The 17,561-nt window shown below is 40.5% G+C and overlaps 1 protein-coding gene across 1 annotated transcript; it reads left to right on the forward strand.

The window, feature by feature from the left end:
* The first annotated feature begins 1,618 nt into the window (after positions 1-1,618).
* kctd9.S (potassium channel tetramerization domain containing 9 S homeolog) lies at positions 1,619-15,614 on the forward strand. The gene is given in 12 exon segments (NM_001097914.2): positions 1,619-1,699; positions 4,447-4,568; positions 6,261-6,304; positions 6,405-6,501; positions 8,858-8,916; positions 9,198-9,326; positions 9,406-9,473; positions 10,827-10,922; positions 11,713-11,862; positions 12,051-12,156; positions 13,073-13,206; positions 14,022-15,614. Coding segments are annotated over 12 exon segments (1,170 nt in total). The 5' UTR covers positions 1,619-1,651; the 3' UTR covers positions 14,139-15,614.
* The last annotated feature ends 1,947 nt before the right edge of the window (positions 15,615-17,561 follow it).

Raw genomic sequence — 17,561 nt, forward strand, 5'->3', positions numbered from 1 at the left:
CTCTTCTGATTTCTTTTCAGAATTCTGCTGGAGCAGCATTATTAAAGTGATACTGACACGTTCCTGTAAAAACAGGAACGCGTCTGTATCAGTGACAAGAAGCTGCACACAAAATATAAGCAGCTAGAAGCTCACCAAAGCTGCCCCAGCCCGGCAAACCTTAGAAACGGCAACCCTCGAAACACCATTAAATCATCTTGTTGAGTTGTTTCAGTCACGCTGGCTGTGGGCGGCATGATCCCTCCATAGGCTGGAGTCCTGTTTTCATTTGTAATTAGCCTATTGAGGGATCGCTGCCCCCAGCCCAGTGTGACTGAAACAACTCAGAAAGATGATTTAATGGTGTCGGAGGGTCGCCGCTACCACGTTCCTATTTTTATAGGAACACGTCAGTATCACTTTATCTGATACGTTTTGAAATTATTTTTTTTCCCCATTAAAGTATTCGTGCTCAACCTCTGTGCCTTATCCCTTGGGACCAGGTGCTTAGCAGTCAATTACCCAATCTGCCATGGGTAAGTAAATGCAATATCCATAAGACCGCTGCACACTAACAAAGTAAATGCTGTGCTTTGTGATTTTTATTGGCTCATATCAACATACCAACTGTCCCGTCTTTAGAGGGACAGTCCCTCTTTTGACAGCTCAACATGCAGTCCCTCATTTTTACTGGAAAGTTCCAATTTTCTCTGCACTGAACAGCCAGAAAAAGAAACAAAGTTTCTAACTTAATTTACTTTTGGCAGAGAGCCCAGAACACCCACAGCTGCAGATAAGATACTTTTGTAACAATTTTAAGTAAAAAAAATAAGTCATTGTAACAATATAAGATAACTAGGGTTGCCACCTTTTTTAAAAAGCTTTACCGGCTGGTGGGGGGCAGGGAAACAAAGGGGCGGGCAGTGATGTCAAAATGGGCGGGCCGTGATGTCAAAAGGGATGGGGCCGAGCCACGGACGCAGGAAGAAGCATATTACAAATTTACCGGTAAATACATTGCCGGTAAATTTGTAATACCAGTGGCAACCCTAGATAACAGGTCCCTTGGGAAAAGTTAGACTCACAGATTAAAAGGCAAGTCACCTTCATTAGCAAAACTGAAATAACTGGAAAAAAAACACAGAAATAGGTTCAAACTTTCAAATCCTGCCAAATTTTGTGAAATGAACATGGTAATTAGGGGGTGTGGCCACAAAAAACGAAACGCGTGGCAACTTTTTAGTCCCTCTTTTAGTTTCCAGAATGTTGGGGGGTATGTATCAAGTAGACAAAAATGGCAACGTTTGGGGCCTCACAGGGCACTTTATCAAGCCTTTATTTTAGTATCCCTTTAAAGTTGTAGAATGTTTGCCAGGCATTATATTGCAAGCAGTACCGTTCTACAAAGCATCTTTCAGACAAAGGAACTTTACCCAACAAAAATACAGTCATTACTCTTTATTCCAGGCGGAAAGCTGAAGTGGGCACAGCCTGCCAGCACTCAAAATGACAGGCAAGTTACAACTATAGTAAAGCGGTTCCACTCTCTTACTAGAATTAGCCGGGCGCTTGCTATTGGTCCCAGCGCTTGGAGGCAATTTTGATTGGCCAATGCGGGATGCTGTCACGTCAAGCCTCTGCTTTCTTCCGGGTTTGCACAGGAGACCTGAGCATGAGGCGGGTCACCCTGTTTGTGAGGGGAAGCCCGTTGCACGGAAAGGTGAGTACGGAAGTGCAGGCTAAGCAAAGCAGTCGGTGCTGCTGCGGCCGCCATTAGGTTTTAGGTGCAGCCAGTGGCGCAGGGTTCTACAACCTGCTGCTCCTCGCGTCTGGGATAGGCGACTCGGTGACTTCTGGCACTTTTAGTTCCACAGGAGCGAAACTAGTCCGTAGATTTGTACTGAGATGAGCCCATATTGGGTGCTTGTAGGCGAGGTGTTAAAGACACGCTTGGGACGGAAAGTTAAAGGGCATCTTTTAACCAAAAATAGATTTTTTGCTTCATGAAAAAAAAAGTGTAATGGGGTGGAGGGACCTTTTAAGATAATGCAACAAGGACCAGGGCATAGAGGCTATTAGCTGCTCTCAGACTGTACCATTACAGGGATCAATGGGGGGAGAGTAGATACAGTAAAAAGTCCACACAACTACCAGGGACCCCTCTTTATTAACTGTTCTTGCTGTCATATAATTATAACCTTTCAATATACTATAACCCTTGCACAGGCAGCCTTCTATTCTCCAACTGAAGTGGAACTACAACAGCCAACACATAGGCTTCTCTGCCAGTTCTATTTTATCAGTTTGTGTGAGCAGCCATGTATTCCAGTTGTCAATTGGCTATAAATGTCTGGTTATTGTAGAATTATGGTTGCAGTGTATTACAATAGCTGGGTGAATTGAAACCTTGTTAAACATATAGATATATATATATATATATATATATATATATATATATATATATATAGATATATATAGATATATATAGATATATATAGATATATATATATAAAACGTCTAACAAGGACGTCACCCATTAACAGGTACAGTCATATGAAAAAGTTTGGGAACCCCTCTTAATTCTTTGGTGTTTTTTTTTATCATTGGCTGAACTTTCAAAGTAGCAACTTCCTTTTAATATATAAAATGCCTTATGGAAACAGTAGTATTTCAACAGTGACATGATGTTTATTGGATTAACAGAAAATATGCAATATGCATCATAACAAAATTAGACAGGTGCAGAAATTTGGGCACCCCAACAGAGATATTACATCAATATTTAATAAGCAAGTAGAGTGGATTCAACCAGACTGTTCAATCACTGTGCTTCCGTCCAATGAAGCCTAGAACACGTGGGAAAAGTAGTTATGAACTTTAGTCAGATGCAGTGGGTTGCTGCAAAATAAGTGCTTTTATTGAACACTACAGGTTTCGGGCTTCGCTCTTTATCAAGTGCAAGGACGCTTGATAAATAGCGAAGCTCGAAACATATAGTGTTCAATAAAAGCACTTATTTTGCAGCAACTAAAGTTCATCACTACTTTTCCCCTACATCGATATTTAGTTGTGCCTCCTTTTGCAAATGTAACAGCCTCTAGATTCCTTCTATAGCCTTTGATGAGTGTCTGGATGCTGGGTGGCGCTATTTTTGACCATTCGTCCATACAAAATCTCTCCAGTTCAGTTAAATTTGATGGCTGCTGAGACATGGACAGCCTGCTGCAAATCATCCCACAGATTTTCGATGATATTCAAGTCCGGGGATGGCCATTCCAGAATATTGTACTTCTCCCTTTGTAGATTTTGAAGTGTGTTTAGGGTCATTGTCTTGTTGGAATATCCAACCCCTGCGTAACTTCAACTTTGTGACTGATTCTTGAACATTATCTGAAGAATTTGTTGATATTGGGTTGAATTCATCCGACCCTCGACTTTACCAAGGGCCCCAGTCCCTAAACTAGCCACACAGCCCCACAACATGATGGAACCTCCACCAAATTTGACAGTAAGTAGCGGGTGTTTTTCTTGGATTGCAGTCTTCTTCTTCCGTCATGCAAAGAGCTTTTTGTTATGACAAAATAACTAAATTTTTGTCTCATCAGTCCAAAGCACTTTGTTCCAAAATGAATGTGGCTTGTCTAAATGAGCTTTTGCATACAACAAGCGACTCTGTTTGTGGTGTGAGTGCAGAAAGGGCTTCTTTCTCATCACCCTGCCATACAGATGTTCTTTGTGAAAATTGTGCTGAATTGTAGAACGACGTACAGATACACCATCTGCAGCAAGATGTTCTTGCAGGTCTTTGGGTATAATTTGGGTTGTCTGTAACCACTCACAATCCTCCACATATGCTACTCCTGTATTTTTCTTGGCCTGCCAGACCTGGGTTCTACAGCAACTGTGCCTGTGGCATTTCCTGATTACATTCCTTACAGTTGAAACTGACAGTTTAAACCTCTGAGATAGCTTTCTGTAGCCTTCCCCTAAACCATGATACTGAACAATCTTTGTTTTCAGATATTTTGAGAATTGCTTTGAAGATCCCATGCTGTCACTCTTCAGAGGAGAGTCAAACAGAAGCACAATTTGCAATTGGCCATCTTAAATACCTTTTCTCATGATTGGACACACCTGCCTATGAAGTTCAAGGCTTAATGAGCTAATCCAACCAATTTGGTGTTGCCAGTAATCAGTATTGAGCAGTTACATGCATTCAAATGAGCAAAATTACTAACTTTTTGCACAGCCAGTTTTTTACATTTGATTTAATTGAATACTGATTCACTAAAAATCTTTGTTCAGAAAACACCCCGCCCCAGATGTTCCTGGGAAATGAGACATACCACTGTTATCTTTTTTGTTGAAAGTGGAGTAAATTGTTATGCAGGCTGAGAGGGTTCCCAAACTTTTTCATATGACTGTATATGAAGCTGATTGCTTTCTATCTTTTACTCTGTGCATAAGGTGATTCCAGTCACTGGGTCGCTCTCAGACCTGCTCTCCCTGGCCAGCATCACATTTGGAATCCAAGCAACGCAAGTGTTCAATGAAAATGGAGGACAGATAGATGACATCTCTCTCATCCGGTACTGTCTGAGATAGCAAAACACCGTAGGGATGAAGACATCAGCACACACACACACTGCAGTGCATATAATCATACTATCCAGTGGAGTGGTAGATAATAGACCAAAACTTACATGGACAATTCAGCCCTGAGTTTATCATTAGCAAAGCTTTCTCCTTCCTTCAATTGTCACCTGTATCTCAGGTTTACAGATAAGGAGATCAGAGGGTTGAACTGTGCCTGTTAATTGGATTTAACTTCTTTCTCCTCTTGGAAAGGAGGAGAATCGATTTTACACGCACTGTTTAAAGAAGAAGGAAAGGCTAAAACTAAGTAAGCTTTATCTTTATAAATACACCAGTAAACCCTCAAAGTAATGTTGCTCTGAGTCCTCTGTCCTCTCATGGGCTTTTGTATCAGACTTCCTGTTTTCAGCTTAAACTTCCAGGGCTCGGACTTGAGCATGCTCTGTTTGCTCCTCTCTCCCTATCCCCCTCCCTTTTCTCCCCTCCCTGCTGTAATCTAAGCCCAGATCTATGAGTGAGCAGGGAGAGACTCAGGCAGGAAGTGATGTCACACCAAGCTAATATGGCAGCTGCTATACTAAACAAACGGTGTCTAGAGCTGTTTACTCAGGTATGGTAAAGCATTCTGCAGAATAAATATAGTGTTAAGCTTGCACTATTGTGGCTAATCTATTAGCGATAAACTGCTTTGGTAGCTTTCCTTCTGCTTTAACGGAGAAGGAAAGCTACAGAGGCATTTTATTGCTAATATATTAGCTGCAATAGTGCAAGCTAGAATGCTATATTTATTCTGTAGAATGTTTTACCATACATGAGTAAAAAGCTCTAGAATATCTCTTGTTTAGGATAGCAGCTGCAGTATTGGCTTGGTGTGACATCACTTCCTGTCTGAGTCTCTGCCTGCTCACTCGTAGCTCTGGACTCAGATTACAGCAGAGAAGGGATGGTGGGGGGGGGAAGAGGAGCAAACTGAGCATGCTCACGCCCGGGGCACGGAGGATTAAGGTGAAGGCAGGAAGTCTGATACAGAAGCCCATGTGTACACAATAGAAGGAAAGAAATGCAGTGTTTCTTTTGACAGAGGACTCCGAGCAGAACTACTTTGAGGGTTTACTGGTATATTTAGGTGGACCTTTCTGATAAGGCTTACTTTGTTTTAACCTTTCCTTCTTCTTTAAAAAAAGAAAGGAAATATTGCAATGTTGATAGTTTGTTCCCCTGCCCTTTCTGCCTGATATTTGTTGGAGCTTTTTGGGTGGCAGCAAGTTGGCAGCTAACAGTAGCCTGTGTAGGGAGGACTTTTATTCATGGACCAATGTTGAATATAGTTGTTTATTGCTCCTTGAAATATGTTTTAGCTGTCAAATTTTTACATCATCTATATGTCTTTAATTGTGTGTCAATTTGTTTTATTCACTTTGGTTAAATCTTTTTGATTGATTATAATATTATTATGCTGTGGGAATTGTATTGGGGCATAAAGTGACTTGCGCCTTCTGCAATGAGCAGTCGCAATCTCCGATACAATTACATCAGATTGTATGGATGCAGTAGAGGCTCGTCGGGCCACCCAAAAACACCCCCCAGAGTGTTTTATGCCTGTTACCAAATGACAACACATACAGCCTTATCAAGCAGACTTTATCTGGTTTATTCATGTGCTGCCTGCCTTCTCTTTGTCTTAGAGATGATGATGTCCTCTACGTGGCTGAGGAGGAGTCAGAAGTTGGTAAGTTAAGATTCCACCTACCTGACAAAAGATGTAGGACCTACTGTGTATTCACATTGACCCTGTTTACTTCACACCATCTCTCTTATGTGTTGTGTAGACCCAATGGCCAGTTTTGAGATCCCTGAGCAACTAACAGGCGGTCATACAGACTGGTTAACCCTTAATGTGGGAGGTCGATATTTTACCACTACAAGGTAGGTTCCTAGTTTAGGGCTAAAAAATCACAAAGTAGTTTCATCAGGGCTTGCATCATACCCGGTGTAAGTATTTGCACGGGATCACAGACAGTTGGCAGATTATTGGCCCGTGTATTAGGCTCTTTGACTCACTTCCCCGATCGATATCTGGGATGTTGATCGGGCAAGGGTAAAAAATGCATCAGATTGCGGACTGAATCTGTTCGTTGATGCGGTCAAACAATCTGACCTCATGTATTCTTTGTATTATGATAAGGCCCAATGATCAGATCACGCCCTTAAGGTGGACATATTGGGGAGAGATTCACTTGTTTTTGCAACATCGCCAAACAAGTGTATCTTTCTGTGTATGGCCACCTTTAGTCACAGCTGTTTGCTTCCATTATTTTTTAACTTAACCACAAACGCATTAATTATTTACTTAGCATTGCTGTTGAGGGGGAAATGATTATTCCTGGTACTACATAAACCCCCTATTTTCACATGGTGAACTCCACATAAGTGGGGGGGGGGAATAATGGGTCCCTACCTTTCAAGACAGAGTCTGTGCTTTTTTATAGGAAAAATGCTGCTGTTATTTTTAGTGTTTAACCCATTTTTATTGTGTTTTACATAAACAAACAAGATTATAGCAGAAGTCCAACAACGAACTGATATATAATTCTTTACAGCTTCGGGTGTACATGGAATGGAAGAATATCAGGCTATAATTCATTGGTGGCAACACCATCTAAACTGAATTAGCCTACGGTTACAGCTGTTGTTTTTACCGACCCCATGTATCCTTCATAGACTTGTAAATGTGCATGAGAATAAAATGCTGTAGAGACTTCCACAGGACAGTGCATTTTATAAGTGGTTCAATTCACTGATGGAAAAGGGCTGCGTAACATTTTGGCTTACACTGCATTAAAATGCCTCTGACTCACATGACATGGCATGGGGGTCTTGAAAGAATACAGGAGTGCTGAGCTGAGTTGGACAGAAGGCCCTCCAGCACTCATCCAATAGAAAAAATAGAAAGAATCGGGTGTACACTTGACAAAGTGATGGTTCTAATGCCTCCAGCTTATAAATGCAGATGTCACCAGCACTGTAGAGCTTTTTTATTACAGTACAATTAGCAGGATGACTTCTAATGAAATGTTAAAGGAACAGTAACACCAAAAAATTAAAGTGTTTGAAAGGAATGACAATATACTGTAGTGTTGCACTGCACTAGTAAAATTAGTGTGTTTGCTTCAGAAACACTACTAAAGTTAAAGGGATACTGTCATGGGAAAAAACATTTTTTTCAAAATGAATCCATTAATAGTGATGCTCCAGCAGAATTCTGCACTGAAATCCATTTCTCAAAAGAGCAAACAGATTTTTTTATATTCAATTTTGAAATCTGACATGGGGCTAGACATATTGTCAATTTCCCAGCTACCCCAAGTCATGTGACTTGTGTTCTGATAAACTTCAATCACTCTTTACTGCTGCAGGTTGGAGTGATATCACCCCCCCCCCCCCCACAGCAGCCAAACAAAAGAACAATGGGAAGGTAACCAGATAACCGCTCCCTAACACAAGATAACAGCTGCCTGGTAGATCTAAGAACAGCACTCAATAGTAAAAACCCATGTCCCTCTGAGACATTTCACAGTTACATTGAGAAGGAAAAACAGCAGCCTGCCAGAAAGCATTTCTCTCCTAAAGTGCAGGCACAAGTCACAAGACCAGGGGCAGCTGAGAAATTGACAAAATGTCTAGCCCCATGTCAGATTTCAAAATTGAATATAAAAAAATCTATTTGCTATTTTGAGAAATGGATTTCAGTACAGAATTCTGCTGGAGCAGCACTATTAACTGATGCGTTTTGAAAAAAACATTTTTTCCAAAGACAGGATCCCTTTAATATAAACAAGCTGGTGTGTAGCCATGGGGGCAGCCATTCAAGCACAAGATACACAGAAGATAACAGATAAGTTCCGAAGAATCCCATTGTATACTAAAGAGCTCATCCTATATCTGCTGTGTATCCTTGTGCCTTTTCTCCTTTTTCTCCTTTGAATGGCTGACCCCATGGCTACACAGCAGCTTGTTTATATAAGCTATTGTAGAGCTTCTAAAGCAAACACACCAGTTTTACCAGTACAAGGAAACACTACGTTATATTGTCATTCTTTTAAAACACTTTTGGTGTTGCTGTTCCAAGAAATATCTATAGCTACAGAGAAGCAGTTTCCTGTGTTGAGCATGGAGTAGCACAGGGTCATTTTTTTAACTAGCTCCTGGTCCTGGGGAATTTATTATTGCAGGTGGATTTTCTTCTTCTTTGCTTACGGATTTTCTCCTGTTTCATTTACAGGAGCACACTTGTCAGTAAGGAGCCAGACAGCATGCTGTCCCACATGTTCAGTGATGGAGGTAATTAATAAAGAAGCACAGACTTGTTTGCACAGTCCCTGTTTGTTTCAAAGCATAAAACAGGAAACATCACAAAAAAAATCATAGCTATTGCTCTTCCACCTCAATCTCTTTCCTCTTTAAATTATTTTTATAAGTGTTCTCTGTTCATTTTATATACTAGTCATTATCATGAAGTTATTTGAAAAGGCAGCTCTTAGCAAACCGTTATATACCAGACCAAACCTTTGTGTCCATTCTTTGTATATGTATACACTTAATTGGATCTCTGCTCTTGTCAGATGCCTGGGGAAATAAAAGGGATCATACAGGTGCGTTCCTGATTGACCGTAGCCCGGAATATTTTGAGCCGATCCTAAACTTCCTGCGTCACGGGCAGCTAATTGTCAATGATGGAGTCAACCTGCTGGGTGAGTGTTTTTAAGACGGTCATCTATCTGCATGGTGTGCTGCTAATGTAGGATTATGTGACTCCGATTTATCTTACAGGAGTACTGGAAGAGGCCAAGTTCTTTGGCATTGATTCTTTGATAGAACACTTAGAAGTGGCCATAAAGGTGAGACTGGGGTGGTAACTTAAAACATGTTCTGCAGAGCTGAACTGAAGGCTCCCAGGGTTAGAAAATAACTTTTTAAGCAGGTACCTGTGATCGTAACAGTATAGCAGTTTACTAGTGCAAGGTTTATCAAATATACATCAAAGCAGAATAGTGAATAAATACAAGAAATGAAAAACAAATGAGCAGACTCGTTTTTTTAGCAGCACAGGTTTGTGCAGTGTGATTTTTACCTGAAAATGGGACAGTGTGCATTTAAAGGCAAGAATTTCCAACAATACCAGGTGCAAGGGTAAATTTGGGTATTTTTTTAGTTTGCTGCTACTAAAAATCATGACTTGATGAGCAAGTCCCATCTCCCGTTGCCCTTAAAATAGAGCTAAACCCTAAAAATTAATACATTTAAAATACCATATTTTACATACAGAACTTATTGTACCAGCCTAAAATTTCAGCTTCTCAGTAGCTGCAATGATCCAGGACTTCAAACTTGTCACAGGGCGTCACCATCTTGGAAAGTCTCTGCGACACTCACATGCTCAGTGGGCTCTGAGCAGCTTGTTGAGACGTTAAGCTTAGGGGTCGTCAATAATTATCATGCAGAAAATGAGATTTGTCTGTAATATAAGCTGATGCTACAGGGCTGATTATGAAATTCTGATGCTAGTTGCACTGGTTTCTGTGCTGCCATGTAGTAATTATCTGTATTAATTAATCATCCTTATATTGTGATATTTATATTCTATGGGTACTGTATATTGTGAGTGGGTCCCTAAACTCAGTAAGTGACAGCAGCACAGAGCATGTGCAGTGATACAGCAGAAAAGAAGATGGGGAGCTACTGGGGCATCTTTGGGGACACAGACCTTTACTGCTAAGGGGCTGTGGTTGCCTTGGACTTGTACAGAAGCCCAAAACATAATGTACAACATTCCTAGGCTGCTTCTTTCAATCGGATTTAGTTCTCCTTTAAAAGAAGAAAGTAATAAGCATATGCAGATTTGGCTAATTTAATCTGTTATTTAGTGTGAATTGAACTGTATTAGTCTCTCTTCTGTCCTTGCTACTATGTATTTTGAAACACTCTTCAAGACCACAGCAACCATAAATGATGCTGTGATGCATATTATGTGTTGGGTTTTGGGCTACGCCATTGAGTAAATTGGTTTGTTATAATAGAGAGTTGATGAAAACTTTGCTTTATGCAGATCTCCTTATGAGCTGTGCCAGTAATTTCATTGATTTTTTTCAAGTATCCCCTGGGCAGGCACATGCACACTATAGTGTTGTACTGTTCCATTCATGCTGTGTTGTATTTCTTTGCCCTTCTTAACTTCATCTTCCTTTTACTAGAATTCCCAACCTGCAGATGATCATTCTCCCATCTCCCGTAAAGAGTTTATTCGGTTCCTTTTAGCCACTCCCACCAAATCAGAATTGCGTTGCCAGGTGAGTATAGTAGCTATGCTTGTGTCTTGGACACGAACATCAACTAACTTCGGTTATCCTCAATATTTGCACTATTATGTATTCACAAGTGTTATTGGTAAGAATTCAAAGCTTTAGGTAGTGCTGGATACAAAGTTGGTGGTGGGGAGAAACCGGTGGTCCAAGCTGACCAAACAGTTAGTTAGATGTAGAATATACACGATAGGTTTCATGTTAGAAGGACACATTTATGGGAGACATCCATTTTCTTTTATGATAGTTAAAGGAGACATATAGGATAAATGAAAAAAACATAATTTTTAGGCAATTATGAGCAATGTATGGTGTTGCTTTTACATGGTGCTTAAAATTATTATCTTTAAAAATAGCCCCTTTATTAGAGCTCCCTATAGATGTTCACTGGTCCCTGACTCATATGAGGGATGGGCATGTCCTAATGATTTCTGCCAGAAGCACAGTATGAGGGGGACAGCCAATCACAGCCCTGCAGTCACGCAAGCACAGACAGGCCTCGGTTCCCTATCAGGTCCTGCTAGCTGCTGATTGGTTCCTGTCCTACAGTGCACTGAGCTGAGTGCCGCTGGCTCCCCTGCACAGCCTGGGAATTCAGGGAGCAGGAAGTGGAAGAGAAGAGCGGGATTATTAGGGTTTTTTGCAGAAATATTCAATAAATCCGCCTGAAACACTACTTTTTTAAGCATATTTCATCTATATCTAAATGAGTATAACGCACTGGTACATTCTTATTTTTTACACACAATGTCTCCTTTAAATCCTTCTTCCTTTGCAGGGTCTCAATTTCAGTGGTGCTGACCTCTCTCGCTTGGACCTAAGATATATAAACTTTAAGATGGCCAACCTAAGTCGATGCAATCTGGCTCATGCAAATCTATGTGGATCCTGCTTGGAGAGGGCTGACCTCTCTGGATCTGTACTGGATGTAAGTCTATCAAATTCTGCTTCTGCAAGGTGCACTGATCTGATATAATGTTAAAGCTTTATTTCATTTGTTAGTTTTCGGGGAATCTGTGTAGTGACCGTTGCCTGGATGTGACAATGAATAATGTTTATAATGGCATAACACTGATCCTGATGAAGTGATGCAATGTAGGTATTTCTGTTCTGCAGGGGGCCAATCTCCAGGGTGTGAAGATGCTCTGCTCCAATGCAGAAGGGGCGTCTCTTAAAGGATGTAATTTTGAGGACCCATCTGGCTTAAAAGCAAATTTAGAAGGTAAAAAATCAAAATTGCCCTCATTTTGCTTCACAACAATGAATTCACACATTAGTGGTTTTACTCATTAAAGGAAAACTAAACCCTAAAAATGAATAGACCTAAAAATGCCATGTTTTATATACTGAATTTATTGCACCAGCCAAAAGTTTCAGTTCTCAATAGCAGCAATGATCCAGGACTTCAAACTTGTCACAGGGGGTCACCATCTTGGAAAGTTTCTGCGACACTCACATGCTCAGTGGGCTCTGAGCAACTGTTAAAAAGCTAAGCTTAGGGTTGTCTTAATTTATGCTATGGGGTGGAATATTAAATGCTGATGCTAATTGCACTGGTTTCTGTGCTGTCATGTAGTAATTATCTGTATTACTTACTAATCAATCTTAAACTGTGACATTTCTATTCTATCTGTACTGTATATTTTGAGTCGGTCCCTAAGCTCACTAACTGACAGCAGCACAGAGCATGTGCAGTGAGTCAGCAGAAAAGAAGATGGGGAGCTACTGGGGCATCTTTGGAGACACAGATCTTTACTGCTAAAGGGCTGTAGTTGCCTTGGGCTGGTACAGAAGCACAAAACATAATCTACAACATTTGTAGCCTATTTCTTTAGTTTAAACTTTCCTTGTCCTTTAACAGCCAATGAGGTATATTTATCAAAGTGTGGCGTTAGAGGTCGCCACAGTCCTCGAGTGAAATTCCGCCTCCATTCATTTCTATGGGATTTTTAAATGAGTATTTATCAGTGGGTGAGAGTTCATCCTTTGATAAAAACGCCTTTCAAAATCCCATAGAAATGAATGGAGAGAGGCGGAATTTCACTCTAGAGGACTGTGGTGATCTCTAACTTCACTCTTTGATAAATATACCCCAATGCCGTCTTTTTTTTTTTTTTTTTACCTCTTCTACCTGACAGGTGCTAATCTGAAGGGCGTTGACATGGAAGGCAGTCAGATGACTGGGATTAACCTACGTGTAGCAACTCTTAAAAATGCCAAACTGAAAAACTGCAACCTACGGGGCGCTACCCTGGCAGGAACAGACCTAGAGGTGAGTGGGCAGATAACATGAAGGGCTCGGTGGAAGCATTCCTACAAGTGTGATATTTTTTGTTTTTCTTCTTTAATCTAAAATTGGGTTAGCCTGAATCCCAGAACTTTCTGCAGAATTTGGATTTGGTTTGACTGAATACTTGAAGGCATGTGACTAAAGCTGTGAAAGGTGACTGATCGGGGAAAAAGCTATGATATGTATTAGCTACTGCGGATAGAAGAGAATTTTTACTATTGAGTGCTGTTCTTATATGTACCAGGGAGATGTTATCTGGTTACCTTTCCATTGTTCTGCTGACGGGCAGGGTAGATATTATGTAAACAGACAAAGGGTGGTGGCACACGATGCTATTCAGGAATATTAGTCGCCCAGTGACAAATCTCTTCTTTTTCGGGTGACTAATCTCCCCGCAATGACTTCCCGACGACTAGAATGTAAATCGCCGGCTGGATGGCACTCGGAACGCTTCAGCTTTCCAGAGTCGCCCGAAGTTTCCAAACCGTTCCTTGTTGAAATCTAGTGTGCAGGGAATTGTGGGGTTTGGAGGATGTAGGCTTGGGACAGATGGGTGCTGATACAAACAGTAGTCAGCCAGCTCAGCAAAGTAGTCAGACAGATCAGCAGCAGAGCAGGGGGCTAGTCTTAGAGAACTGTTCCAAACCATTAAAAATCACAAAGTCTGCATATTTTTTAATTGATGTATATTGCAAAGTTGCTTGAAAATATGTTTACTTTTCAAGATGTTTTTGTGGAGTTCCCCTTTAAGTGGTGCAGCCTCTGTCCAATGAATTTACCTCTCTTGTCTTTAACAGAACTGTGACCTCTCGGGATGTGACCTGCAGGAAGCCAATCTCCGGGGCTCCAATGTCAAAGGGGCCATCTTTGAAGAGATGCTGACCCCATTGCACATGTCTCAGAGTGTCAGATAGAGAGACATATACAGGATCACTCCGTTTATAGCACTACAGAGCCTGCCTCTTGCATTGCAGGTGTGATGGAGTCCGCCTGTTTGTCAGAGAGTGCAGCACTTATTTAAGTATTCCTGGACTGAATCCTATTATCCTATATTGTTCTGTTGCACAACCAGAAGTATTTAATCCATGTGTTTCATAGCCTACTGCAAACACAAGCTCACATGCATGCTTAGGCCCAAATGACTGGTACTATAGCAGAATTATATATTCCGTAATTAATAAAAATATATATATATATATATATATATATATATATATATATATATATACAGTATATATTTATTTATTGCAACACCGCAGACAGTATTATTCATAACGAAATGAAGTCACCAAGGTCTTTAGAGAGCAGGAATAAATATGTACATTTATTACCAGGAGACTAACGTTTCCGCTAGCAATCTAGCCTTTCTCAAAGTGCTAATACAAACAACGAGAGTGCTTAATATACCCATACTGCCCAGTATATAAGGCACTCTTGTTTGTATTAGCACTTTGAAAAAGGCTAGATTGCTAGCCGTTACAATCCTGAACTCATGCAATCAATGAGCTATCTGCACCTAATAGGTGATTATTTATTACATGTCCTATCTTTCAACAGCCAGTGGAAGAGTTGAGTTGTTTCCTAACTGGCTGATGATGGGGTTGCCACTATTAGTAATTAATGATGGCAAAATGGGCATTTATGTACATACGCAAGCCCACTTTTGTTGTTAGCATAGCACATAAACCATTATACAGAGTATCCATGGCATTCCTGGCCTGCACCTCTATAATCATAATAAATTGAGGCTGCGCTATGGATGCTGGAGCCCTCGCAAGCATATGTAAAAGTCCAGATCTGTTGCAGACATTAGGGGACAGATTTATCAAGGGTCGAATTTTCGAAGTAAAAAATACTTTGAAATTCGACCATCGAATTAAAATACTTTGAATTTGGCAATCGAACGATCGAAGTAAAATCGTTCGATCGTACGATTAAATCATTCCAATCGAATGATTTCAGCGATTTCTAAAGACTTAGAAAACTGCTCTAGAAGGTCCCCATAGGCTAACATAGCACTTCGGCAGGTTTAATTTGGCGAAGTATTGAAGTCAAAGTTTTTTTAAAGAGATAGTACTTTGATTATCGAATGGTCGAATATTCGAACGATTTTTACTTTGAATCGAAGTTGAAGTAAATTCGAAGTCGTAGTATCCTATTCGATGGTCGAAGTATCTAAAAAATTACTTTGACTTTCGTTTTTTTTTTTTACTTCGAAAATTCCCTCGAATTCACTTCGACCCTTGATAAATCTGCCCCTAGGAGTCACTTTGTGCCTTAAAGTCACAACTGCTTCTGAAAGAGATTTTCAGTTATGCAAAGTTATGACCGTAGCGTGCATTGAACTGTTATCCTTTCCCTTATATACAATAAATATTTTTTTGAGTAAACTGCTGTTTAGTCTCATTCATAGGCCGGAGGGTGATTTTATTTTGTTTGGGTAGGCTAAGTCTAACAGTTTCTTTACCAGCAGTTTTCCACTGGCAGAGAAACGGCTGATTCAGTCCAATAATATCAGCATTGGCAAAAGTTTTATTGCACCAGTCTGAGCACACGGGTTATTTTTGTTTAAAAATGCACCTCAATCTGAAATGTGTCCTGTACATGGGCTGACTAAAGAGCTACTAACTGATGGGCCCAAAATCTGCTTGGTTGAGTACTAAGTAATTTTCTACTTGCCATGGACGAAGCCTAGACTATTTTGAAAATAATATTCATAGCACTCTCTTATTATCACAATTATAGAAAAAGTTCAGTTCATCCACATTACTGGATGATTGGGTTGTTTAACATTAAACTATGTTGATTGGTCTACTTTCACATAAAACAGGTGGAATAAGCTAACTGTGTCATTTATGAGACATCTTATATGCAATAAGTATAATGCAGATATATTTTGGTCCCCTTGCAACAAAAAAAAGCTGCTTTTTTTACTGCAGTTTCAAAGTAGAACTTGCAGTCAACCATCAACTCGTAGCCAAACTGATCTGCTAACTGACCCAGATGATGCAGGAAATATAATAAAGGCAAGTGTGTTGCAGTTTAAGTTGTGATACCAATGAAGTAGGAATGAATGGTATATTTATTTGGTCGGCAGTTAAGGATACAAGGCTCTTAACCCTTTAAGGAAACAATCACCAATATCCAGGTAGGTGTTGACATAAACTAACACAGGTGTGAGCACAAGTGTCAACTGGTCACAATGGTACCACAACGACCGCATCACACCTCCACTTTTTTTCAGTTTCAGCTAACACCTGAATAGTTTAATGGAACTGCCAGTGACCATCGCATTTTGTGCCAGTAACCCCTTGCAAAAGGGGAAAAAGAAGCGCACCATACCTGTACTTCTGCTCCTGCCTTCAAACCATTGCTTTGAAGGCAGAAGCCGAAGTATGGTGTGCTTATTTTTCCCCTTTTTCAAGAGATTATTGCGTTGGGATTGGGCAGCCTGGGACTGAATGCACCCTATAAATATCAAGCCGAAGACCAACTGTTTTTTAGTAACCCCTTGCAATAACTCCTTCCAAAACCAGAATGAGTAGAGATGTAAGGGAAGTTGCACATATCAGAGAAGCAGGTGGAGGATAAGCCGCTACTTTTTCCTGGCCAATGTCCATCAACATGTAAAAACACTAATGGGTATTTCCCTCTGGTACCAAAGGCAGGACAGAAGGACCAATTATTTGTGCAGCTCTAAGACCCTCCCCTTCCTGTGGACTGACAGTCTATTTCCTTCTGTCTGAGTTGGGACAGGTTATTTCTTTTTTTAGCACAGTCCCTGTGTTGCAACGGTGTTGTTTGGGTGGGGATCAGGGATCAGCATACCCTGTTGACTTCGATTAAAGAGACTGTGTTTCAAACAGTTGAAGATTCTATGGAAGTGCAAGTACATCACAGAAGTAGAGATTCTATTTCTATTCAATATAGTTCTTCTGAGACTGAGGTGTCATCAGATAACAAGGAAGAATTAGCTTTTGATCAAAGACATTTGGGTCCACTAATTAAAGCTATTAAGCTTACTTTGAATATAGAGGAGACAGAACAGGCAGAAACTTCTCTGCTGTTTTCTAAGAAAAAGAAGCCAGCCTTTCCTCTGCACAAAGAGATCAAGGATCTTATCCTGCTAGAGTGGAATAAGTTATCCAAAGGAATACCGGTGGAGAGGAAATTGGAGATGTTATATCCCTTTTCCGATGAGTTCGTAGAGGTTTGGAATACACCCCCCTACAGTTGATGCGCCTGTAGCAAGGTTGTTAAGGAAGACAGCATTACCTATAGATGATTTCTCAGCCCTTAAGCACTCTATGGATCGATGCATGGAGTCCACATTGGCT

Source organism: Xenopus laevis, chromosome 3S, assembly GCF_017654675.1.
Source record: "Xenopus laevis strain J_2021 chromosome 3S, Xenopus_laevis_v10.1, whole genome shotgun sequence".
Lineage (NCBI taxonomy): Eukaryota > Metazoa > Chordata > Amphibia > Anura > Pipidae > Xenopus > Xenopus laevis.